At 38.6% G+C, this 19,642-nt stretch overlaps 2 protein-coding genes across 2 annotated transcripts; one reads left to right on the top strand and one right to left on the bottom strand.

The window, feature by feature from the left end:
- Positions 1-411: 411 nt before the first annotated feature.
- On the top strand, positions 412-5,592 carry LOC123961901 (protein FAM180A-like). Its single transcript, XM_046037689.1, has 3 exons — positions 412-547; positions 4,644-4,741; positions 4,843-5,592. The coding sequence occupies exons 1-3, from the start codon at positions 469-471 to the stop codon at positions 5,170-5,172; spliced, it is 507 nt and encodes a 168-aa protein (XP_045893645.1). The 5' UTR covers positions 412-468; the 3' UTR covers positions 5,173-5,592.
- slc23a4 (solute carrier family 23 member 4) lies at positions 5,281-14,096 on the bottom strand. Its single transcript, XM_046037688.1, has 12 exons — positions 14,046-14,096; positions 13,007-13,153; positions 12,260-12,417; positions 10,264-10,423; positions 8,590-8,771; positions 7,946-8,066; positions 7,662-7,818; positions 7,290-7,543; positions 6,975-7,139; positions 6,750-6,858; positions 6,559-6,654; positions 5,281-6,002 (listed from the first exon to the last, which is right to left on the bottom strand). The coding sequence occupies exons 1-12, from the start codon at positions 14,091-14,093 to the stop codon at positions 5,734-5,736; spliced, it is 1,866 nt and encodes a 621-aa protein (XP_045893644.1). The 5' UTR covers positions 14,094-14,096; the 3' UTR covers positions 5,281-5,733.
- Between the last annotated feature and the right edge of the window lie 5,546 nt (positions 14,097-19,642).

Here is a 19,642-nt window from a genome sequence, read left to right on the forward strand (position 1 = left end):
CTGTATGAAGCACTCAGACGATAAAGAGGAAAACTTTTCAAACACAAATGAAGAGAAGAAACACAAATCCCAAAGAGAAATTCTGATGCTACAGATGAAAATGCTGCTGATAGGACAAGAACACAGAAGTGTCATCAACATATACCTGTAAATGGTAGAAGCAGAAGGGTTTATAAAGGAGTGTGTCTGTGAGCTGATGACAACCAGCTGAAAACATGAAAAGAGAGTTGGCTTATGAGGCGCACAGAGAGAGAAAGAGAGAGAGAGGGATATCAAATGGGAGGAGGAGAGAAAACAGTCTTGAGCAGAGACAGACTGAGAGAACACAAATGATAAAGAAGGTATTCAGTCCAATGTTATGTCAGGCTGCAGATGCACAGTGAAGAGAAGGGGAGAAATGAAACAGAAGAGCACTGCTGGCCAGCACTAGTTACAAGCAACTAACATTGTAAGAGTGAGCAAGCCACCATGCTGCCCTGGAGGATGGCCATTGTCGGAATTTTCTACTGCTGCATCAAAACAGGTGTCACGCCACGTCGGACTAAAGGTAAGACTTGAACTGAAGCTCAGTATTTTTAAGCAGACTGGCAAACAGTTCAACTTGTGTATGTTCCTGAAAGAGAAGGATTTTATTATGAGATTTTTTTGTATCAACGTGTTTTTTCACAGAGCAAAAATAATATTTAGCAGCAGTGTCAATGTTATTTGATGATAAGAATTTGACGGTGGGTTGTACATTTTTGCTTGTGAGTCCGGGCTACAGGGGAATTTATGACAACACAACATTTTGTAAATTATTTATTTTGTGTCAGTACATCTTTTCAATTAAGTTTGTTTTTTTTTAGAGTGCAGTGATTAAATCCTGGCTGTAGCTTTCCTTGTTCCTTGATTTAGATGTATTGTAATATTAAACCAGGAAAACTCATCTTTTTATTTTCTTTTAAAACTCTGGATTTTTTTACTGAAAACAAATTAATAAAATATTGTACAAGCATAGTTTTGTAACAGGAATGACCTCATTATGTGGATTAAACATAAGAACATTTATCTCAGACATTTTACTGCAATCCCCCTCCATGCATAAAAACTGCTCTGTCTTGATTAGCCCATCTTCTTAGTAACACCTTTACATTTGATTTATATTATTTAATTTAGAGGCGAATCTGATACACATTTGGAGGATAAATACTCTTTTTTTCACATCTAGCTATGTCCTCTGCACCTGTTTCTAATATGAAAACAATGGGAGGGCCCAAAAAAGGTCTGAGAGAGGAAACTCATATTCCTAGAGTGAATAAAAAACAAACCGCGGAGAAATTCAGACCTGCTCTGGCCATAGAATTCCTTTCGTATCAGGGGGTGAGATCACTCACTGTAAAAACACTACAGACATGAACAGAAATTAACACGTGCGGACGACTGTGGTACAAATGTTCTGATGGTTCAGTATTCTGGTTTCGGCTATGGACATTTCTCCATTGACAGGAAATGTGAGTCAAAATTCAAGGATGAAATCCAAGCAGCAGTAAGGAGCACTTTGTCTTTAAAAAGCTGGAGTCATCAGAGGCACATACATACACAGTACTTGGCCTTATTTAACTGAAGATCATTATCCAAACATTATGACTGACTTGTGTGGATTATTTGATCCATTATTGATCTGGCAGAAGACTATTAAAATATCATCATCTTGTTGCACATGTTGAGCCTGACATAAACAAGTGGATGGCAAGGAGTGAAAGAGTTGGCAGTTGGGTAATTTACTCTGGCTTAGACATTTAATGGATTTCTTAAGTGTGTTTCCAAACTTCTCTCTCTTTCTTTTTATCCCACAAATGATAAATACTTTATGAGCTGGTCACAACGTCTGTACTCCAGGCTTGACTCCAGACTAAACTGTTCAGGTTTAATGGTTTTGATTGCACTGCTGCAGGTTAAAAATGACATCAAACAACACAGTCCAGTCTTTAACGCTATCAGTCACTCTACTACTGTCTACAGTTCTGCATGCTAGGGTGGCATTTTGTCTGTATGATTTCCTCTTTTCAACATTGTTACCTGGAACTAATCACCTGGAGATTAATATACCATATGAAATGTAAACTGCATGAGCTCCAGACTTTACACGCAATAATAAAACCAGCCAGCAAAGAATGTTGGACATACTGGACAGTAAGTGAAAACAGAGGTCTGAATCTATCTCTGGTCTCAATTTCCTTCTATCGGCCCCATCTATCTTTACCTTTTAGCTATGTTCGTAGCTTGATGGATGGCAATGTCAGTCTGGTCAGTCAGTTGGTGTGTCCACAGCTTTGGTCCAGATTGAAAAATTTCAACAACTATCAGATACCATAACATTTTGTACAGACATTCTTTTTCCCCAGAGGAGCAATCCCTCTGACTTCAGTGATCTGCTGACTTTTCCTCTGGGGCCACCAGCAGGTCAAAGTTTTCACTTCTAGTGAAATATTTCAACATATACTGTTGGAAGAGGACTTCAGACTTTTATCTGGCCCAGGTCTAAATTTTAATCCTACATTAGATTGGTACCAAAGTTTGTACAGACATTCATGGTCCCCAGAAAAATGAATCCTAATGACTTTATAACTTGTAGTGCCATCATGTGATTGTGTGTTAAATGACAACTATGACAACTCTTTGACATATGGTACAGATTTCCATGTCGCCCTCAAGAAAAATTGAACTGAACCAACTTTTGATCTAGAGCTATTATCAGGTCAAAATTTCACTTCATCCAATACCTTGGTGTCTGACCAAATACCAGTGATCTATTATAGGAACTGGATGCCGGAAGTGCATAAGTCAAAAATGCTTTGGGGTTTGCCAGTAGACTTTTAAAGGTACAAAACCCTTATGGATACATAATAGAAAGAGAGCTTGTTTGCTGTTTTAGGTGTCTTTTAAAGTGTTTTACTGTCTCTTTTATAATGGTGGTCTATGGCTTTTTCATCAGCTGCACTTTGTGTTAAGTGTAAATTAGCAAAACTTTTGCAAACTCATTTTTTGTTTTCCAAGATTTTGTTTTGAGCTGTTTCACCACCCCCCAGCTGTGAGTAGCTCCCCCATTTCCTTTTCCAGTGTTAACAAACAACAAACTAAAAACCTGCTTAGAGAATCTGTATGTAGTATGGAATTGTAGCTTTCTCAGCATGTAAGCATGTTCGCTCAAAGCACTGCTGTACAGCCCATAGACTGTATAAAAGAAGTGGATGTAGTCATCGTGACGTCACCCGTTGGTTTGTGGACTGCCGTTTTGAAGCTTCGAGATTGGCTGTTAGGGCGCCACCATGTTGATTTTTTGCAACCAGCAGCACTGGACGAGACTGTGGAGCCAAACGCTCCGTTGCTTAGCTAGGTGCATCTGTAATTCACTTTAACTGTTATTTAACTGGGATGATAATTTTGACTAGAGAAAAACAGGCTTAAAAAAAACTTACTCACCAGAGTAAATGAACAGCCAGCTCCTTTGAAGCATTTTCAACAGCCCTGGTTAAATGTACACAGTGCTGTGGGTACAAGTCACTCTAGCCTGATAGACAAGCCGCCATGGTAACGACGTGTCAATCACAGATAGTCCCACCCTGAAGCATACTCTGCTTTATGCTCTATTTTCCTCTAAATAGAACCATAATAATACTAATAAACATCATGTTGTATTGAAGAAGACATGAAACTAGCAATTGAGACCATGAACTGATTATAAAAGTGTTTACTGAGGTAATAAATCAGCTGAGAAGTAGGGTCATTTTATCATTATTTGTAATGGAACCAGACTTCTTTTTGCAACCAGAAGAATCGCCCCTTGCTGGCCATTCAATAGAATGCAGGTCTGACCGGAAGATTCCCGCTTGGCTCACAGCCTCACAGAGCCGCTGGCATGGCTGTAGGTTTTTGTTATTAATCATCTTGTCCATGAAAGTTAAACATATTTATTGGGGTTGGTAAACAAATTCTCTGTTTGTGTTCAATTAGTAGTCCTAAGTAATCTCACTGCATAGTATTCAAGGAATGTCTTTGCAAATGCAAAATGGTTATATTTCCTCATGCGCACAAGTTAGGGGAAAGGTTTTCACCTGTTATTTTTCTATGACCGTACAAGAATTGTTGTGGTTAACAACCTGGTCTGAATCATGGGAATGAGGAATGTTGTGAGAATGGATCTGAAATGCTAAACCCTGTACGCTGCATGTTGAAGTAATCTGGAACCTGTTGTATAATTTGTGCATTACTCCACCTTTGATTCTTCTGCTGCCTTTGAAGTTTGAGGTCATGTCTCATCACCTGCAGATAAAAGTCATCTATAAGGTCAGAGTTCATAGAGTTTGATATGCACAGTGTGCATTTCACAAATTAACTGCAGTATGTCACAATTTGAGCCTGTTGAACCTGGGTCTCACATGTGCCAGAACGTCAGTACCCCAGTAAAACCTTGTCTTTCATGGAACCTTACAGTTTAGAGTTTATCTGTTCTTTACAGGGATTTGCAACTCAACAGATTTAAGAAGCCTTTTGGGTGCATAGCAGTAAATCACAAAAGACAAAAACATGTGATGGAACCTGAAAGGAAATTTTACTTTTCTACCACCCCTCATTCTCACTGTCTGCCTTTCTTTACCCACTAGCCCTATTCCCAGCTGCAAGCAGAATAAAAAGAGGGGTGGCAAACATTGGGAACCCTACCTTCCATAACTCCTTTGATGATGTTCATCTATTATTTGAGGTGAGACAAATATATCTGTAAATAAGTCATTGAAGTGTAAAACTAGCAAATAAACCTTAATAATGAACACTGAATGTATTCTTCTTCTTGTCATCTACTAGATCCTGCTGGCTGGCGTACACTTTGGGGCCAGTGGAGAGTTTTCAGTGCAAGAAGCTGAGCTAGCTTCCCTCCACAAGACAAGAATCCTGGAAGTCATCTGTGAGGAGATCATTCCCAGGAAGCTAACAGACATATTTAGGCTCATCTCTGACCTTTCAAATAATATCGGTCACCTGCATCAAGACGATTTTGAGCGCACCCTGTTGACCATGGCATACACTGCCCAGCAGATGGTCAATTCCACTACTGAACACCAGCGAGATGTGTGGGCAGAGTCTTTTGTTAGTCTGTACAAAGCCATTAAGCAGGATCTGACAGGGACAAACTGAACGGATACTGGTGTTGCTGAACAATGGCTCTGTGTTTCAGTTTAATATGCACATAAGAAAAACCTTATTTTTATTTTTAAAAATCCAGATCAGTGGGGTTTCCTGATTTGTGCACTGAGGGAATGTTGCGTTGTGTATATTGGCAGGCAATATGCAATTATTCAAATTTTGAAAGTTAATTCAAATGAGGGACTGTATATACATGAAACAATACATTGGATTTATATACTGAATGCAGCAACAAACATCATGGATCTACTTACATTCACAGTGTTCACTAGCACCTGGCTGTGATTGCAATCTAAAACTGATAAGATCGAACAAGTTAAAAATCAAGCTTGAAACCAAAAAAGACATTGTTTATACTGAACAGTGATAAACTCTGAATACAAAATGTCTCCATGTCCATATATTAATCTTGCAAGATGTAATTTGCAAATATCACTTTAAAAAATCATGTGAAATACTTTGCACCATGTTATCACAGTACAGTGTCTTTAACAAAAGGACAGGAGGTCCAAACTGAGCTGCCTTCGGATGGTGATGAAGTGAGTAGACCACTCACAGTGCGACTCCAATAATGGTCTGTGAAGGCCCTAGTTGTCCCAGTGGCTGCTTAGGCCCCAGGGCATTGGTATCTGCCCCGCATCTATCCAGGGAGCTGGGCACACCAGGAGGGCAGAAAGGTATGTACAGGAGCCAGGGTGAAGAAGACAAGTAAGAACTGATGCCAAAGGGAAGGTTGTAAACTTCTCCGCTCTCCAGTGTGTTGCTGGAGTCATCCTCGTGAGCCTTGTTCCAGGCAAGGATGCCTCGTTCATGCTTTGATCCTGTTGGACACGTGTTAAATGTGTTGTTAAACCATACTATTACAGCCTGTTGGAGGAATGAGATTGCTGACTGCCTTCGTATTATTTGTGTTAAAAACACAAAAAACATCGGTTGCTTATATAAATCAGCAAAGCAACATTTTAACATTTTAACAACGCTTTTTCTTTTATAATCTAGCGTTTGTGTTTAACTATCAAGTGATGACCCAGCGAGCCCCTATTGTAACCTTGTAATCTTGATCTAACCCAAGCCAAATCATTTACCATGCCCCAGACACTGAATATCTATCCCTTCACTGTTGTGATAATCACTTGACACGCAGCAGTCAGTCACTCACAGCATCTGCTTTGGAATACATTATTTGGCTAGTATTGACTCTTCACTTGACATTTCTGTTGCGTCAAATTACCAACATTATATGACATATTTTTACAATGTAATTTTGCAGTTAATACGATAATATGAGTTAATATAGATGAGGATTAAGATTACTTAAACATAATAAAATAGTAATGAAATAAAGAAATTTACAATTATATAAAATGGAAAATATACCTGGAATTGTGTTGTCCAGTATAAAGCCAAAGAAACCTCCTACAAACATACTGGTTGTCAGAAGTACCTGCAGCACTTGGTCGAGTTCGACCATACCTGAACAAAACACAATGAAAGTAGTTCAGTTAAGAATATTAAGTAAAAGTATGCTATGTTTAAGGAAATTGTGTAGTGACATTTTATTCATGTACCTGTAGCAATAGCTGTTGGGTTTTTTAATATCCAGTTAGGAATGACCAGGCCAGAGAACATGGAGAAGCCAAAAATGAAGATGTTTCGAGACGAATTCATATCTGCATACTGAAAATATGAGGGGGAAAAACATAGGAGAAATGTATTGTTTTATTTTCATACAATATTAAGGTTGATTAACAAAAAATCTCTTGCCAAAATGCTCAGTGTTTTAGAGTGTGTACCTGAAGATTGGAAACTCCTGCTGCAGAGATGACGCCAAACATAACCATGAACATCCCTCCTATCACAGGTGACGGGATAGTGGTGAATACAGCGCCCACTTTACCAAACATACCCATGACAACCATCAAGACTCCACTGGCTACTATCACCATGCGACTGCCAACCTTCAAAAAGAAAAGAAAGAAAAAGAAAAGGCCTCTGTCTGTAGTAGTGCCACGTCAATATATCCATGTTATGCTTATCTACAAATGTATCAGATTGAGTAAAGATCTTCCAGATAAACTCTTTCTAGCCAATGCGGAGGCTCATCTTACCTTTGTAATACCGAGGGCTCCGACATTCTCACTGTATGAAGTGGTACCGTTTCCTGTACCCCAGGCTCCAGCCAGCAGACAGCCCAGTCCCTCAATGCCAATACCCCTGTTGATAGCATGTTTGGGGGGAGGTGGAGCCCCAGATAGCCTGGCACAAGCGTGGTAGTCCCCAACAGACTCTATCATGGAGGAGATCACACCGGCTAATATGCCAACCACCCCTGCCAGGCTCACAGTCGGCAACCCCCACTGACCTAAGTTTGGATTCAACAAGAGAAAACACAATGTCACTGTAAGTTTAGTCTGTGATACCTTTTTTCTAACTTTTATAAGTAAAATGTCACTTTAGATCATAGCTTGGCAGCCTCTTACCTGGGTATGGAAAAGTGAACCAAGGAGTTTGGCTTATAACATCTCCCTTTAGATCAGTGCGGGCCAGGTAACCGTACCGGTCTGGTTCAGAAGGAAGTACATTGTAGGTTGTCAAAATGTAGCAGATCAGCCAAGACAAAGTGATTCCAAGCAGAACCTGGGGATATGGGAGGGGAAAAATCACCTTTGCTATCTTGTCTAAGAAGGCTAAATTTAATAAATCATAAATCTCGATCCAAACGAAAATTTACTGGCAAATAGGAAAGACAACTTATTAAACATACAGGGAGGATCTGAAAAACATAGACACGGGAGGTGTGCAGTTTTTTATCCTTGCTGTATGTAGGAAATGGTACAGGTATGTGACGGAGGTACTGTGAGAACAGGATGATCAGTGCTGTGGTCCTGTGTGAGACAGAGACAAAGAAATTACTTCACAATATAAAATCAACAGCATTAAATTTAAGTACAACACCACTACTTTGTTGTAAAGTCTAGATCTGACCAACATGAAACAAAGTAGGACAACTAAGCAGGTTCTTTGGCCTGGAACTTTTAATAGGCTTTCCTAGATTTCCTAGAAGACTTTACACAGATTTCAAGTCTATTATTGTTTTTTAAAATGTGGCTGCCCTCTGGGCATGGGTTCAAGCAGATTTAACATAATCTATAAGACAGGTTTGTTGGGCAAAAATGCATTAAACTGGCATGAACTCTGTTTTACAGTAATTTCCATTTAGCCAAGAGCTTATTCTATTGCTTACATGTGACATTATTGTAAAAAATAAGTTATATTATAATTCAAAAAAGAATATTATGGCAGACATGAAAACTGTCTACTGTCTGAGTACTCATTTTTGCATTTGCATTTTGTACTGTAGCAGAATCACCCAAATTCTAAAAGACACCGTTTGGGAATTTTACCCACATGGCAGAGATGCCCCAGTGATTGCCAGCACTGGTACCAGCTGAGTCAAACAGGGACAGTCCAATGAGAGAGATGGTGGGAGCAATGGTGAGAGGTCCAATGAAGCACATGAAGAAGCCGATGAGGCCGGAGAAACCAACAAACACCTGGAAGAGTGAGCCCACCATAATGGACCCCTGTAGCTGAAGACACACACATGTAAGATGACAGTCAAAATGTGGCATCGCTATTATTACAACGGTTACCAGAAATCAACATAAGTCATTATCTTTAAAAATAATATATCATCATCACATTTTTGATACCATGTGCAAATAACAGATGGTTTAAACAGCTGTTCACACCACTGGTACTGTTCTGCTGGGGTATCCACTGTCCATTACAAATGCTGTAATCTAAGATTGATGGATCCAGCTCCTCCTCCACACCTAGCTACACAACCTCAACAATCACGGCAGGCACCACAAGCGACTTCTACTCTTCCCATAGACTTTACATTCTGACAATGTCACAGACTTTTCAATCAGATTGACTTGAGGAAAAATTTTACAAATATAAATGGTGGCCTTTGGGTATGCTTTTTGGGCTCAGGGGAATTTCTTTCTACAATACCACAAGTGGCCACTGGGCAAAATTCGTAGCAAAGCTGAACAGCGGCACCCTTATCCAGGTCTTGTTATCTGCTACAATAAATCCATGGTTTATACACACAGGAGCAAGAGTTCAAGCTAGCATGAAATGTGCACACATCACGTTACCATTACACAGCAATCAAACAAGCAAAATGGGTTGAGCTGCTAATGTTGCTCTAGCTACTTAAATCAAATACACAAACATAGAAAATTACATTATATTGTTGGTCATGAACAAACACCTCTGAATAGCTTAATAAACTTAATAAATAACTTCTCCATGTTTAGGCTACCATCCTATCCCTTTTGGCACTCACTGCTGTGAGCATAGAGCCATCCTTTTTCAAATAGCTGTTTGAGCTCAAACCAGCAAGTCTTTAAAGAATCAGTCAGCAGCAACATCGGAGAAAGTTCTCATATATAATAACATATAAATGTTTAGCAACATAGAAATGTTATAATTAATGCAAGTAACATTAGCTACCAGCAAGTTAGGAAGGCTAATGTGGTGGGTTTTTTTCACACAGAGCAGCTGTAGTAAAGTAGACCTTCGTGTTTTACCTTAAAGTAGTAATAATCTGTTTGTTTTTTGTCCACTTACAAACATCATACACTTATTTGATATGGTCTGATAAGTTGATATGGCTAATATGTTAGCAAACAGTTGCCTACTCATGTCTTTCTAGTGGCCTGACAAATGTATGTACTATATTATGTCTGTTAAGTTTTAGTAAATATATAGGCTATGATTCTTAGCTAGCTGCCATATCCTCCACTATGTTCACCAGCTAGTTGCTAACTTTGCATGTCTGCCATTTGGTGATGTATTTTGTCTTTTCACTGAAAACAGCTGCCTGGACACAAGGTTGGCAAGAGCTGTGACACTGAACCAAAACGTTAAAATTGCAGGCTGTAAAAACAATGAGTTAAAATATAATAAAACTCTTTGTGGAGATAAGGCGGAACTCCAGATCTGAGTGATACATCTTCAGTCTGTCTCACTCTGTGAGTTGTGATTACGAAGGTCAGATGGTTTACTTACTGCTCTCATTCGACTCTGCCACACCTCTATGAAGTCTGTGGAGGAGGTGTTGACTAGGCTGGCATTTTGGGTCCAAGCAGGACATGTCCACTCTGGCATGGACAGCAGTGCCATGGAAGGTGCCAGCAAAGTGAATGTACCACCTTGTAGAATGGGCAGTCTGTAAATAAAGATGTTGTCAGGAGGTAGGCGATTAAGAGAAGGGGGCCAGACAGATATGACATCAGGACAGGAGCATTTCTTGACAGGTCATACATCATTACATATAATCATGTCAGATGTTGTGCAAGACAGCTTGGTGTGAGAAGTGAATCAACCACCTTAGTGCAAAGTTAAGAAAAGCAATAAAAAAGTTACATTTGCTTTAAGTGTATCTCCTCTCCCACCTCAAGAGTCCCTATCTGTATCTACAGTCCTGTTTCTTTCACTCACATATGATAAAATGGTTAATTTAAATCACATGAAGGCTAACTCCTGTACAAGAGGTTAACCAAGTTAAAGTCGTCTGCTATGTCCTCATTATGCTGCTCACTTGACTGTCAGCGATTCAAATCAGACCGTAGCAAACACGGAACTGAACATTTTACAGTGCAACATGCATAACAGACTCTCACAGTCAGTCAGTCAGAATAGTCAAAAGTATTTTTGTGGAAAACATGGAAAACTCAAGGGAACGGTAAAGACACGTAGCAAGCAAATCTCTTTTGATGGGAGTTTTTAATGTTTTCACTCTAAGGGACACAAATAATTAGCGTTGTTTTCTTTTTGCTTTTCTGGAACAGTGTACCATTAAATAGACTGAGTATTTTCCTTACAGCTGACTTCCAGCTATTTGGAGAGAGACAAGAAAGCACCAGTGGTGCTAAACAAGGGGAATGAGGATTTAGCAAGAACTAGATTCCAAGCATAATAAGATGGAAATTCCTTCCCTAATCCTACTGTGACACTGATATTCAGCCAGACTGGGTCTGCATAAGCATAGTACAAGTCCGGAGCAACAAAACATGGTTTAAGTTAATAGTTCTCCAGAGCAAAATCGGCCATTACATCATTTCAAGTCTTCTTTGTGTACGTATGTCACTGCACACAAGAGAATCTTCACATTGAGTTGCTTTAACATTATGTGTGAAATGCGTGCTGCTGGTCTTGTTTTTTTCCCTCTTGGTTACTGTCGTTGCAAACATTAAACATGTTGCCCTCACATGAGACTGAAGTGAAAGTATCAGATTCTGCTGCATTGAATGGTTTTGTATTGCATCGTATTGTATCATATCATATTGTGTTATTCTGTACCTGTATGTGATAACTAAATAGAAATACTATGGCAATACTACCAAGTACAATTAGCTACAATTTATTATATCAGTAAGGTACCTCAATATGTAATTCATTCTCTTACCCAATTTTTCCTTTCATAACAGCTAAAAATTCCTCAACATTTGAAAGCATCTTACTGTAAAAGCTCTGCTTTCCATCTGATAATCCTTGAATAGAAGTTGTGCCCACTAACACAGTAGAATATTGTTATATTGTTCATGGCTAAGGCTGCACACTAACTTTGGCAGGCTTCATAGTTTAAAAGACTGCTGAGCTGAGAAGCTTCTCTGTTCTGCTTGTTTAATCAAAAGAAGTCGCTTAGTTAATTCCACTTTAATAAACTCTGCAGTTCTGCTTGACTTCTGTTAAAGGTTCTGTATATGAGATTCTGAACATTAATATAGCAGCAAACAACTGTTTGTAATTATATAGTGGGATAATGGTGTCCTGAGCAGAGAATGACGTCATACTCCCTCTGCCTGTTGTTGTCCCAGCCTCTCTGTTCTGTCTTTATACAGCCAGTCTGGCCGCACGGGAGTGTTACTTCATGTGAGAATGAATGTAAATTATCCTGAGATCCAAGAAATCTATTGCAACCATCTCAATTTAAACTAGACATTTATCAGCCCAGCATTCTACAAAGACCTTACTGCTTATTAACTCCCCTTTACTTCCTTACCTAATGCCGAAGGTAACTTGCAACAGAGTGCAAATACCAGAGACAAAGAATATGGTACTGATGAGGTGGCTTTGGGTGACACCGTCATGCTGCAGACACAGCCCCTGAGACAAGATTAACGGGATGGCGATGATACCTCCAAATGCAGTCAAACAGTGCTGAGAGAGCGAAGGCAGGGGAAAAATATGAAGACATTTAGTTTATGTTTAATGTACGAACATGTGAAAATATTAACAAAGTATTAAAGTACTTTCTGTGCAGTGGGGGGGGGGGTAATCTGCCTTAGTTACAGGCTAAAGAATCATCCAAACATAAACTGATATTTGCATGTTTACAGCACACTGAACATTAGTGTATATTTATCTATAAAGTCTGTGGACTAGATGTGTACTAGAATGATCCATGGTAGTTGTAGAAATGGTCTTTGTAATGGTATTAGTGTAAAAGTAGAAAAGGAAATTGTAAATCTAACATGTTAAAAAGTAAAATGTCAAAAGTGAATTGTCAGGACTTTTGAGGCTGCTAAATGCATAAAAGAAACTCTCACTGACTGAAGCAGATTTCACACTCGCACACACGCTAACATAAATGAACCAGGTCTAACCAATCGCGAAGGAAGTGTCAAATGGAAGCTCTCATGTGACACTGTTTGCTTTGCATCAGAGGCTATGCTACACAGGCCTTTGATTAGGAAATCACTGGAGACATATTGTCAAACATGATCTTAAAACCCCTTCGCTGACGTACCTGGATGCCTAGAAGGATGCACAGGTACCAGGGAGGTACATCTGTTACACAATATGCAAGCTTGTTGCTGTGTCCCTCCATGTGACATGACGTGTCCATTTCTTCTACATGTTTTGTGTCAGGTAGGTCACAGAAGCGCCCTTCATGCTTCAATTAGCCAGACAGAAAGGAAGATAGAGATCGGTTAATAATGCATATTAAATGATGGCATGTAGCAGATATTTTTTTTGCACTGTGGCAATCAGTAGTCATTTTGTTATTTGGGTCCAAACTTACACCAACAATAACAATGGAATGCTTTGACATGTTTAAACTCTCAACCAGTACAAATGTGAGACGCCCATAAACTTTCTCATTTTGATAATCCCTAGTAAGTGTAATTAGCTCATGACTTTTATAGCCATAAAAATTTAGAGATTATACATTAGGATGAAAACAATTCCTTATTTCCTTAATCAGATATAGATTAAAAATACTGGAGAGCAAAATTTGTTTTCTGTTTATTTCACAAATATCCAGATAAGTTTCATCACTTTTGGATATAATTAAGGTTTGGACTGAAACCACAAAAATGCTTTTGTTTCTCTGACTAAACAGCATGTCACTTATCTATTCAATAATGTGATTTTAAGCATGGAGGAGCAAGAATGTAAACAAACACATTCATATGTATCCATGACGCTACTTTTCTGGCTATTCTATCTGGCGTCAATTATTAACTGATTATAACATCAAGTTTCTATTCTGGTGCTAAAAGACGGCACAACGCATGTATTATCCAGTTCAGTGATTTGAGGAGAGATGAATCACCATGTAGCAGTTAAACATATAATCCGGATGTTCTTACATTCACATAATTTAAAAGTGAATCACAGAATTTTATATGATTATTTACTGGTAGAAAAGAAAAAGAAGAATGACTAAGTGGTTAAAATTATTTAGTTTAACCTTAACAATCATCAGAAGTAGCTTCACTAGAACATTTTAAGTAAGCAATCTATTCAAAACATTTCCTTGTAGAAAATGAAGTTATACTTACTGCAAATTCATAGTTGTCAAGACCATTACTTTCCTTTCCTGGAGCCATGTCAGCTTCAGCCTATAGGGTCAGGTGGTGGTCTTCTGAGCCAGAAAATAAAACATCAAGAGAGTCTGCCAGAGACGGGAGAGAGCTGGGAGGAGGAAGCACGGGTGGGCCGGGCCGTTTGGTAGGAAGGAGCAGGAGTTCAGACATGAGACTGCTGCACTTGTTGATTAAAATGAGTCCCACCAGCAGCTCATGTGAACCCAATCAGCTGACCAACCAGCATCTGGCAGGCATAAGATACCCTTTGAGAGAGGCGGCGATATTATTTCTCTCTTTCTTGGTCTCTCAAACACACTCTCTTTGACAGCTTTTAATCTCATAGCAGCAGTACTTTCTGACAGCTGACAGAGAATAAAAAAGATATAATTCCTCAAGAGTGGTTTATAAGTTTCTATAGCTGAGGGAGCAGATCCTTTAAGGCACTTCTTGCTGTTTTCTCTGGCCTGTTGTTTAAGACCCAGTCAAGTCAAATCATGTAGTCTACTATGCTACTAGCTATAACTACTTTCCTTCTAATTTTAACACCAAATATATGTTTTGGTAGGGCAAACTTTCATAGCTATCACATGTTGCCAAACTATCACGTGGTACAAAGCTGTTATTGATGATGGTTAAATGTTCAGTAAATGTTAATTTCATTTCCTAATTTACCGTAAAGCTAAATGATATTAGATTAAATAGAATTGTAGTCAAATTAAGAGTGTGATAGCAGCCCACATCTGCTTAATCAAGGTTTAAAAGAGGGCATCTGTAATATAGCAGCAAAAAACTCAGATTCTCACACTTTAGGAATCTGTATGTTTGGGTGTATTTTTCAGATCCTTTGTCACAGGATTGTTCATAATCATTCACTCGCATAATGTCTGGACACTAGAGTTTTTTAAACTATTACAAATTTATTAGATCCTTTTTTAATATGTTTATACATTGACAGTGTGTACATTACAATTACAGAATCTGGAGTTACAAGAAATGTTTGACATATGATATATATTATGAATCTCATTGTTTTCCTTCTGTTTCAGGAAATACAGAATCACTGTTTTATGATATTTGCTAGGAGGCTACAGTATGGCACTTTGGTCTATAAATTTCATTCTCTAAAAATGTCTTTTTACCACACGCACACCACACTTTCCATGGTAGAATTTAAAGTAAAAATTTTAGAACAAAAATCAGCAAATCTTGCATTGTTAACCTTTTAAGACTGCTGAGGATGTGTCTAAAACAAGACTGGAGTCTACTGCCATGCTAGCAGCGAGGTGTGAGGTAAATGTCAGCTAAATGCTAAAGTAAGCCTGCTAACCTGAGACGTGAATATCTGTATTTACAGCAGGTGGATCTGTGTGACTCCCCAGTCACCACTGTGGACTCCTTCCGCTTCTTGGGCACCATCATCTCCCAGGACCTCAAGTGGGAGCTGAACATCACCTCGCTCACCAAGAAGGCCCAGCAGAGGATGTACTTCCTGCGGCAGCTTAAGAAGTTCAGCTTGCCAAAGACAGTGATGGTGCACTTCTACAGCGCCATCATTGAGTACATCCTCACCTCCTCCATCACCACCTGGTACGCTGCTGCCGCTGCCAGGGACAAGGGCAGGCTGCAGCACATCATTCGCTCTGCAGAGAAGGTGATTGGCTGCAATCTTCCTTCTCTTCTGGACCTGTACGCCTCGAGGACTCTGAGGCGAGCAGGAAAGATTGCAGCTGACTCCTTCCACCCCGGACACAAACTGTTCCAGACTCTCCCCTCTGGCAGGAGGCTGCGGTCCATCAGGACCAAAACCTCTCGCCACAAAAACAGCTTCTTCCCGTCTGCAGCTAGCCTTATTAACAAGGCCCGGGTCCCCCACTGACACTCCCCCCTTACAAATGATACAAATGTCTCCGCACATGTAAATACTGTTTCATCTCGTGTTGGGCACAGACCTGGCACGTCGTACATATTCGTTGTTGATTGTTGATCGTTGTTGTTAATAATGCACATGTATATATCTGTCACGTTGTTCTTCCATTCCATATTTATATATTTCTACATTTATTTATGTTGACTGTATGTTTGTCTACGTGTAGCACCTTATCACCACAGCAAATTCCTCGTATGTGTAAAACACTACTTGGCAATAAAGCTCCTTCTGATTCTGATTCTGATTCTGACAATGTGTCATGGCAATCTTAGGTAGGTAGGTAGATTTATTTTGTCACAATATAACAGGTTATATAGAGAAATGAAGTTTCTAACTCCCTACTGCTACATAGCAATATAGTTGAGTCATTTCATTCAAAATCACAAATGTCAGCCTCATGGTGGCGCTAAAGGAAAACTGAGAGGCATCATCAAAGTTATTAGGATTCATACCATAAATGTTTGTACAAAATGTCATGGCAACCCATCTAAAAGTTAATTGTCAAGCTATTTCAGTCTGGACCAACCAGTCAGCTATCTGTTATTGCCATCTCTGAACCACAAATCTGACAGAAAACCAGCAAATAACCTGTATATGAGACCCTTCTACTTTAGAAAATTGAAACTTATAATTATCTCATTCAGAGATAATGCTCTCTTCTAACAGTCTGGGCAGAGTTCAAAAGACAGTTTCAAGTTACTACGAGAGAGCATTCGTCTTGACTTTTATGGACTGTTCAAATAGAAAAATGGGGGCTTGAAAAAATACACCAAATAGAATAGTTGAAGGAAATTGAGCTCACATGAAACTGGCAAAGCACAGAGAGAAGCAGCCCTGGGACATCATGAGGTCTTGTGCTCTGTGCATGTGACTGCGCACAGTAGCCTATATAAGAATCCATCACATGTCAGGTAGTGAAGGCCTGGGACGGTGCCAGTGGTCCTTTAAACTATTTTGTGAAGGCTGAATTAAGCCAGAATCATGTCATAAAGATTACAAATGTATATGTTAAATGTGAGCCGGGTATTAAATGTAAACCAGTGTCACAGACGGAGCTGAGAGTAATGAGCTACGGCTGTCATCTGCTCATTAAAGCTTGCTTATCACAGCTCTACCTTAACATGAATCATTTTTATGAATGTGTCCTGTCACCAAAGCAGAGCCAATTTTGTGAAGAAAGAAGTAAGATTTCATTATTTCCTTCTTGAACCACAAACTATTGTTGGTCGTATCGTTCACATTCGAGTTTTTGCATCAGAGGCACATGATCACATTAAACCACAGAGACAGTGTACTTTTAAAATGTGTGTCTGAGAGACTGTTCCATCAAATTGGGCGAGGGAGCAATACGCAATCAATCGCTAAGTGGGCTGGGAATCTTTTACAGAATAATGAGTTGCACATGCTGAAATTAAAAGGAGATAATGAACATTGTTTTCATTTAAAGGCCTAATGTCAAATTTAAATATGAACTATAATCTATAAATGAACACATATACATATAAAAAAGGCCATTGCTCCTTCTCAAGATTTTCAGCTCTTGTAGAGAAGAATTAGATTTTTTAAAAATCTTAAGGTTTGGTCACATTTGGAATATTAGAGCACATAAACCAGTATTTTGGTAATGTTGATGAATGCTGTCTATATTGAGAATTCAATTTCAATAATTTTTAATTACATTATCACAAGATATTATTTACAGTATTACTAAATGCCAAGCTAACTTTTAAGAGAAGGTATATTTTGCCATAATAATAAATGATTTTAATTTATGGTAACCATAAGCATTCACTGGGTGCTTTGCATGAGATATGAGAATATTCTGCTCCAGTATGACTGAGAAAATGAGAGGCATTGTCTAAAATAAAATAAAAAAATTGTCTAACCTCAGAGGTGTAGTATGTAACATTAAAGATTACCTTTTTCCAGTAATAGACTGTCAGGGAAACTGATCAAGATTTACTGGGCAAATAATATTATACCACTAAAACAGCACCAAAAATTGTTGAAAAACAAAACAATGAAGTCATTATCCTTAGCCTACTGTAGCATTTATGGAAAGTCCCGAGGAGAGGCAACCTGGGAGACATCATTTATAAAACTAAAATCCCGTGATCCTTCTGATTTAACAGAGTGCAGCTTTGGGTGCATTTAAATAATAAGCTTAACCTTTGTTTCCATGCTCAGATGTGACAGAAAGCAAAAGTTCTATTCATAAAATGTTTGTTTTTCACCATACTCTAGGGTAACATGTATGTTTATTTAAATAAATTAGCTGTAATCTTCCCTTTGAAAGTCAATAAGAGACACACGTGGGTCACATTTTGTGACTGGAGGGACCGGATGAGTAAGAAAACAGCACCACCTACAGGCTTCATGTTCCTGTAGCATACCATACTGGAACTGATTATTAAATGACTGCTCCTCTATAAGTTGTACTCAAAAAATTAAACCTGCTTTCAGACAAAAATTTACATCTGTCAATTGAATCAAGTGATGTCGACATTGTAATCCTAACTGTGATGTTGATATATTAAAGGTGCACACCACTGATTTCACACATGAAGGTCAGCTTACTCTGCATGGGGAGTTTACTCAGCCTGGCTCTGGAGGAGTTTTCTAAAGTCTGAGAAAAAGATCCTGATGATGCATTTTTGGTTTCAGTTTTAGTGTAGCAAAGCCTGCATTAAAACTAGTAGTGTCAAGTTTAAAACACAGCTATCATTAATGTTAAATACACATGTGCTTTTCCTCCTATGAAGTGTCAAAATGTCTGCCACCAAGAAGGTCTATTAAAATCACTTGATCTTTGGTATGGTATACAGCTAGGCCTCGTAATGCAGTGTGACGAAATACATTTACTCAAGTACTGTACTTAAATGCAAAATTGAGGCACAATTGTGTGGGTTTTTTTCATGCCACTTTCTACTTCTACTCCACTATATTTCAGAGGGAAATATTTTTACTTCACTACAATTATTTGACAACTTTAGTTACCAGTTACTTTATAAATTTAGATTTGTGCATACACAACATACAAAGAGGATGTTTTGTTATAAATTAAACAACCCAACAGCATATACTAATATAACTGAAACAATTAGTCAATTATTTTATTATTTATGCAAAAACATTTCATGGTTCCAGCTAGGTGTGGATAGATGTGGCCCTTAAACCATTTCCCTTATATTTCAGGGTATTTCTCCAATAATATTATTCTTGATGATATGATAAAATACTGAAGGATGTATTTGGTTTTATTCTTACAATAGCTTTTGAGCTCTCCTCTTGGGATTTTTGGCTCTCATCATACTTGGCCGGGTGCTTCTGCTTGAGGTGGTGAAATAAGGTTGTTGTATTGCCCTCTGTTGTCTTCACAGTCTTCTGGCACTTCTTACATATTACTGTGGTTTGTTGTACATCTTACTTTTGTAACCCCTTCCACAGTACTGAAGGGGTTTTATCATATTAAAAATCACATCGCTACATCGTGATTTTCTGCTCTTCCTTTTGATGATCTTACTTATTTAAATATTTTGTATTTTCATTTCGATGTTTGGACTATTGGTTGGGCAAAATAAACATAATGAGAACTTTGGGCTTTGGATAATTGTGACAGCACTTTTTCAAACCAAACAATCAA

This window comes from Micropterus dolomieu, linkage group LG22 (assembly GCF_021292245.1).
Source record: "Micropterus dolomieu isolate WLL.071019.BEF.003 ecotype Adirondacks linkage group LG22, ASM2129224v1, whole genome shotgun sequence".
Taxonomy (NCBI): domain Eukaryota; kingdom Metazoa; phylum Chordata; class Actinopteri; order Centrarchiformes; family Centrarchidae; genus Micropterus; species Micropterus dolomieu.